This window comes from Penaeus japonicus, unplaced genomic scaffold (genome assembly GCF_977035675.1).
Source record: "Penaeus japonicus unplaced genomic scaffold, GWHDUDI00000001_assembly GWHDUDI00000011, whole genome shotgun sequence".
Taxonomy (NCBI): Eukaryota; Metazoa; Arthropoda; class Malacostraca; order Decapoda; family Penaeidae; genus Penaeus; species Penaeus japonicus.
Window position 1 is genome coordinate 32,431,391 of NW_028234413.1, and position 7,500 is coordinate 32,438,890.

At 42.4% G+C, this 7,500-nt stretch overlaps 1 protein-coding gene across 3 annotated transcripts in view; it reads left to right on the plus strand.

The window, feature by feature from the left end:
- LOC122249734 (uncharacterized) overlaps positions 1-4,348 on the plus strand; it is a 10,638-nt gene extending 6,290 nt beyond the window's left edge. For 2 of the 3 annotated variants that reach the window (XM_043010847.2, XM_043010850.2), the window contains exons 3-4: positions 2,227-2,385; positions 2,737-4,348. In XM_043010847.2, coding sequence (XP_042866781.1) covers positions 2,227-2,385; positions 2,737-2,782 — 205 coding nt within the window. In that variant the 3' untranslated portion in view covers positions 2,783-4,348. The remainder of the gene's footprint in view (positions 1-2,226; positions 2,386-2,736) is intronic. The other variant, XM_043010849.2, reaches the window with a different exon arrangement.
- The last annotated feature ends 3,152 nt before the right edge of the window (positions 4,349-7,500 follow it).

Consider the following 7,500-nt stretch of genomic DNA (forward strand, 5'->3'; position numbering starts at 1 on the left):
TCGCTGCTGCAGGATCTGTCACTTAAGCATTCTTGGCCAGTAGCTGATAAAGCCAGTAATAATTAATTGAAGACAAACTGTTATACCAGATCTGAGGTGATGGTTGGGTGTGGGTAGCTCATGATAGTAGGATTATTTATATAATTCTTACTGTTAAAGTTAGAAAGCAGAGCAATTTCACTGCAACAGAGACTGATTATTGGTCAGTTCCTGGATCTGTTTCCAAATAAGTAATGTAGCAATAGAAAACTTCCTGCAAAATGTACTTGATGAAAATTTCTTTTTCAGATTCATCACCTGTATTCTCAGTTCTATGTTTCACGCTCCTCAGTTACAGGGAAAGAGATCATAGAGAAACCAGAAAGAAAGCAGGTTTACGTTGAAATTACCTTTCAGAAAAAAGATGCAGATGTGGAATGGATGTCAAAGTTCGGAGTGACGAGAAAGGTGTCCAGTTCTGCAATACGATATGAATGAAATAATTGTTTTGGAAGTTTTCTTATTTGATGTTGTGTTTCTTGTGCCTTATTTAGTTTGCATGCTTTTAAGTGCAACCCAACAAGTTGACAAGGAAAGGAAGTAAGGAATATGGAAATCAGTAACTGGTGCCTAGAAGAGTTTGTCTTTGAAGTGTTGATTGAAAATGAGGAATTTTTGTACAAGAAAATTTCCTTTATGAATATAGGAATCACATGCTTTATTTAATTTCAAATTGAATAGATGAGCATAAAGGAGTATACATTTCTAAGGTGGCAGTCTTAAAATTGGTGTTCAAAAATAGTAAATCAAATCAAATTTGAGAGGCAGACGATATGAGAAATTGGTGTTGGCTTTTTTGGCAGTTTATGATAAGATTATTGGAAATTAGCATATTTTAAGCTATTCCACTGTTTAGATTTTAGGAAATTGTAAGTTTAGTTATATATATATATATAGTGTCTGTCATTATTTTAGATTATATACAGATATTTTTAAAAGAAACCGGTTTCTATTCATTTCCTACCGTGAATAGCGTATGAATCAGTTACGAGAATCATGCAAATTGCAATGACACTGAATCGTCAAGCGCCAGTTTTGATAAAGAAAGGAAAATTTATCCCAAGAAACTTAGCGGAAAAGAGTAATACCTATGTGGAAAGTAATGTCTGCAGCATGGAAAATTACTGCTTAGAACTCACGGAAATCCTGTTCATAGAGGCAAGAAAAGACAGCTAATAAAGGAATGTAAATCCCACTGATAACACGAAAAGCTGAAATTAGTATCTCGGAATCGTTAAGTCAAATGAGGAATGAAGGCGTAAAGTAAAGCTAGATGAAATACACAAAAAAAGGAAATTAATAGGTACCTTAAGATTGTGGAACCACAGCACCCAGTGATAGAAAAGAAAGATTTATCAATTTGAAAACCTTCCTGAAAAGTAGTAATTTTATATGGTAAATCCTTCAAACTGATGGAGAAAAAGCATTGTTTTTAGTGCTAGATATAGTTGAAACTACTTGGCAGGAACAAGGAAGAACAAAAGAAGATAAGATCCTTGATGACAAGGTGAGAACCGAAAAATTGCAAGGTCGTGCCATAAGATAAAGAAAGCGATAAATTGATGTGGAAATTCAATTGATTTTTGCAAGTATGTTGGTATATAATGTCTATTACCAGAGAGAAAAAAATTAAGATTGTAGTAAAGAGTTGCGTGTATTTTACCTTGAAAAATAATAAAGCAAAAGTATCGTGGAATTAGAAATGCAAATGTACGATAGCAAAATATCCTTGAAAGAAGCAATTGAATACCCCTGATAAATTGATATGCACTGGTGATGTGGAAGGACTAGTAACAAATGTGCATTTGAAACCTGCTATACCTAGTCCTTAAACAAGCGTCAGTTGACAGAGTCTTATGAGGTGTAGAACTAGAAAGACAAGTACTGCCTTGGTTTATACAAGTTAGCCAACCAGCTGGTGAAACCGCTTCTGCAGACAAGTGGGCGGGTGAGTCAATAATTGCACGATGATTGACGTGCCATCTTCAGCTATGCATCCATCTTTAAAGTCATCTCAATAGAAGTCCTTGCCTACTTGTGTTAGCTTCTTGGGTTGCCTGATAAATCGTTTTATTTCTTGTTTATTTTGTTTGTGATACGACAATAGTAAAGTGGAGAGCTGAGAAGTGTCCGCTGAAATACAAGCGGAGTACCAATATTGCGGTTACATAACTAGCGTGGTTACAGGTCGCGGTCGCCAATTGGTGGTGGGTATGGCAGCTCCTCACGCCACTACCCTTCCTCCTCCCCCCCTCCCCCATCCAGGGAGGTCATCCGCACCTCGCGCTCTCGTGACTCACACGACTATAGTCCAGACCGGGCTTACTCTCGCAAGGAATATTCCAGGTAGAATGACGTTACTAAGTTCTGATATCTACTTGAATTGATAACCAAATATGGCAAGTATAATGTGACTGAAAAACTGACCTGAAAAGCGTGTATAAAAGTGGATATAACATAAAAGGAAGGCTGTGTAGGTATGGAATAGCATTTGTAATAATAAGTCTCAGAAATATACGACCGTTGTTAATGCAAAAAAGGGAAACTTGCTTTGAAGAAAAAAAGGGAAAGTGAATGTTAATTGAAAGTGTGTGGTAATGGTAAAATAACTAATGCTCATGGTTTGAAAATTTTCACTTTCAGGAAAAATGTTCTGGTAGAATGTTGTTGACATAGCTTTATCTCTTCTCTGTCTAGTTCATCTTATGGAGGACGCCGCAGCCCTGTCGATTCCCACTACTAGAAAAGTCAGGGTGGGATCTCATGCGACAACAAAGCTATGAGATGAAGAAAAAAGAAGAGGACCTTAATACATAGCAGAAAAATAATTTAACCAACTGGGTCTTGGAGGTTCTTATTTGTTGTAAAAGTTTGGAAAAGCTGTGTAGTGAGTAGCACTTGGGAATAGATGTTTACTAAGTCTGTTTTTTACTGAACATGAACGTAATATTTTGTTTGAAAAATGTGGTAATGAGGAAAAGTTTTACAGCCATTTGTTCATGATTTGAAAAAATAATGACAAAAGAAAAGTGTAAAAGAGAGTAACAGAAACGTCCCCCCGCCCCTGAACGCACAACCTTTATATAGTAAATATAATTTGTTTTGTATGAAAAATTAGGAATACAATGTTTAAAAGTGTCAAGTGCAGACAAGCAAAGACTGCCAAGTACATAAAGTAAATGAGAAATAAAAAAGAGTAAACAGGAACAAAGGGTTTACGTGTTTCAGGTGACACAGGGCTGTTTATATGGGTAAGTTACACCAGCTGTGGAACTTTTCTTACCGCAGGCTTGAACCATTCTCATTTACATGGTGGGGATTACAAGGAACAAGAAAGGGGATTACTAACAGTGAGTACTGAATTATTGAAGGCAAGGAAGTATGCCCAAGAAAAGAGAATGGTTTATAGGCTTTTTGATCTGTTCAAAAAAAAAAAAAAATCTTTTTCTTAAGTAGATTAACAATGCATTTTTTAGTAAGTTAGTGGTTCAGCAAACTTGCATTAAGTTCTTACTTCATAAGATAATAGTTTTACATGTGCTTCTGTAACCTGTTTGCAATGCAGAAAATTTGGTGGTGTACCTGTAAACTGCAGTACTAATGGTGTAAGTGTCAATTAAAGTTCTTATCTCAGTCTTCTGTAATTTTTTCATCTATGCAGAACTCTGATTTTTTCAATCTCATTGTTTCTTGTGTAGAAGAAGAGTTCTGTGAAGATGACAGTCTCACTGTTTGGCAGAAAAAATATATTTCACTATTACAACATGAATAGAAAAGTCTGTCTGGGCGTTTGTGCCAACAAATATAGATTTTTTTTTTTCTTTTTTCTTTTCTCATACCAAGTTGGACGATATTGGGCCTAGACTAATGGTGCACAAGGTATATCTTGCAGTATTTGGTAGTTAATGAAAAGAAGATAATTTCATGAACATAGGCTCCTTGAAAAGTAATTATGTTTCAGAAAATAAGTATTTTGCACACTTTAGGAGTGTCAGAATCTTCATGTGCAAGTTCTCGCAGAAATACAAGAAAGAACTTTAAACAGAAAATATCTGGTTATAGGCATACAGTGTGGCAAGTAGGTAGATATACTCTTTTATCTTTCATACCTATGATAAGCAACCTCCAAAGTTGGTCACAAACTTTCAGAAAGTGAACAAGGGGAATTCCATTTTGTATACAAGTTGAAATATTGTAAAACTGCCATATGGGTCAGAACTGCTAATGAAGTGCAGGTTATGTTTTGAGGTTGTTCATATCTTCACCTTGAAAATGTACACCTTTAATAAATGGTTAAAAGTTCTTGAAATATGTCTTTTAATTTAATGCAGATTGAAAATAGGTTTAGTACATTGTGTCTAGAACTTTAATAATTAAAGAATTATTTCTTAATCTAGTGTTTCTGTAAAGATGGTCTACTTACCTACTTTATACGGTTTCCATTTGGGTCCCAAATATTGCTGCTTCTCATAACCAAATCTCTTTATTTATTGAATAATATCTTTAAGGAACTGAAATAATGATGCAAAGATCTTACTTGATTGCAGAATCATTCTTTAATAAATATTTTTTACTTACTCTCTCTCTCCCCCCCTCTCTCTCTCTCTCTCTCTCTCTCTCTCTCCCCCCCCCTCTCTCTCTCCCCCCCCTCTCTCTCTCCCTCTCTCTCTCTCCCCCCCCCTCTCTCTCCTCTCTCTCCCTCTCCTCTCCCCCCTCTCTCTCCTCTCTCTCTCCCCCCCTCTCTCTCCTCTCTCTCTCTCTCCCCCCCTCTCTCTCCTCTCTCTCTCTCTCCCCTCTCTCTCCCCCCCCTCTCTCTCTCTCCCCCCTCTCTCTCCCTCCTCTCTCTCCCCTCTCTCTCCCTCTCTCTCTCTCTCTCTCTCTCTCTCTCTCTCTCTCTCTCTCCTCTCTCTCTCTCCTCTCTCTCTCTCTCTCTCTCTCTCTCTCTCTCTCTCTCTCTCTCTCTCTCTCTCTCTCTCTCTCTCCCCTCTCTCTCTCTCTCTCTCCCCCCTCCCTCTCTCTCTCCCTCTCTCTCTCCCTCCCCCCCCTCCCTCCCTCCTCTCCCTCCCTCTCCCCCCCCTCTCTCTCTCTCCCTCCTTCTCTCTCCCCCTCCCTCTCTCTCTCTCCCTCCTTCCTTCTCTCTCCCCCCCCCTCTCTCTCTCTCCCTCCCCCTCTCTCTCTCCCCCCCCTCCCCTCTCTCCCTCCCCCTCTCTCTCCTCCCCCCCCTCTCTCTCCCCCCCCTCTCTCTCCCTCCCTCCCCCCCTCTCTCTCTCCCCCCCCTCTCTCTCTCCCCCCCCTCCCTCCCCCCCCTCTCTCTCTCTCCCCCCCTCTCTCTCTCCTCCCCCCCTCTCTCTCTCTCTCCCCCTCTCCCCCCCTCCTCTCTCTCTCTCTCTCCCTCCCCTCTCCTCTCTCACTCTCTCTCTCCCCTCCCCCCCTCTCTCTCTCATTTCTCTCTCCCCCTCTCTCCCTCCATCTTCCCCTCCTCTCTCTCTCCCTCTCTCTCCTCCCCCCCTCCCTCTCCCTCTCCCTCCCTCTCCTCTCTCCCCTCCCCCCTCTCTCTCTCACTCTCCCCCTCCCTCCTCCCTCTCTCCCCCTCTCCCCTCTCCCCCTCTCTCTCTCCTCCTCTCTTCTCCTCCTCCCTCCCCCCTCCCTCCCCTCTCCCCCTCCTCTCTCTCCCCTCTCCTCTCCCTCTCCCCCCCTCCCACTCTCACTCCCCCCCCCCCCTCTCCCACTCTCACCCCCCCCCCCCCCTCTCTCCCTCTCCCCCCCCCCCCCCCCTCTCTCTCTCTCACTCCCCTCCCCCCCTCTCTCACTCTCACTCCCCTCCCCCCCTCTCTCTCTCACTTCCCCTCCCCCCTCTCCTTCCCCTCCCCTCCCCCCTCCTCTCCCTTCCCCCCCCCCCCCCCCCTCTCTCCCCTCCCCTCCCCCCCCCCCCTCTCTCCCTTCCCCTCCCCCTCCCCCCTCTCTCACTTCCCCTCCCCCTCCCCCCTCTCTCACTTCCCCTCCCCCTCCCCCTCTCTCACTTCCCTTCCCCTCTCCCCCTCTCTCTCTCTCCCCCCCCCTCTCTCTCCTTCCTCCCCCTCTCTCCCTCCCCTCCCCCCCTCTCCTCTTTTCTCTCTCTCCCTCTCTCTCTCTCTCTCTCCCCCCTCCTCTCTCTCTCTCTCTCTCTCTCTCTCTCTCTCTCTCTCTCTCTCTCTCTCTCTCTCTCTCTCTCTCTCTCTCTCTCTCTCCCCCCCCCCCCCCCCCATTTCTTCCCCTACTTTCCATTTCTCTCTCTGTCCTTCCTTCGTCTCCCCTCCCATCTCTCTCTCTTTTATTTATTGATATATTGTATACAATGTTTAAGATGTTTTTGGTTTAATGCTATCCATTTCAAGGCAAAACTTCAATTTTAGGTATAGGTTTGTTTGATGCAAAATTGAATACGAATTGAGCAAAACTACACTATATGTTAATTGCAAATATTGTTCCATATATCACCGCATATATGTGTAAAACTTTTGGCACTGTGTTCTTGCTAGAGGAATCTCCAGAGCGAACGTGTTGAGGACCGCTCTCGGGGTGGGGTGGGGGGGGGACTCCTCTTCTCCCACTCTTGCTTTAGTGAAGAAAGGTGCGGCACGTTGTCTTCTAGGCCTTGTACAAGACAGTCCTGCCACATCTCTCCTGAGTAGTAAAGCGTATTAATATTAACTTTGAGGATCTTCACTTTAGACTTACCTTTTATATTTCTTCCATCCATTATGAGAGAACATTTTTCATTTTGAAGGACCTGCCCACTTGATATAATTTGGCATTGACTTTTATTTGATGCTTATTAAATTCGCCACGTTTTCCCCCAATGTGAGATTTAAGATAAACTGGAGCTGGCTTTTTGCATAGAAACAATCTTGTTTTACATAGGTTGGATGGGCTTTTACGCCATCAGCATAAGCAACTGCCTCTGGATTTGGGTGTTGTTGGTCATCAAAGAATATATTCCAGAGTAGAGATCCTAGGACTTCTTTGGGGGGACACCAGCAGATGTAAATAGACTTAAAATTTAGTTCCGTTTATTTCTACAGTAATACTTCTGTTTTCTTAGTAGCTGGTAATGAGTGAATGTAAATTTCCAGTTATCAGGCATGTTCATAGATTTGGTAATAGACGGTGCCAGACAGCATCAAATGCTCCCGCAATATCAAGTGCAACGATTCTTGTCTCATTGCCTTGGTGTGTGCAAGATCAAAGTAGGAAGCACTTAAAGCAGATCTAAACATTATTTTCTTTTGAAAAGAAAAATGTGTTTGGCACAGAAATATTTTGCTATTCAGGTTTGGTATCATTGTTTTGGGAAGGAGAGCTTCAAACACTGGCAAGAATGGCACAGAAATCTTTTGATATTCAGGTTTGGTATCATTGTTTTGGGAAGGAGAGCTTCAAACACTGGCAAGAAGGGCCAACAAAAACATTGGTCTGTAGTTT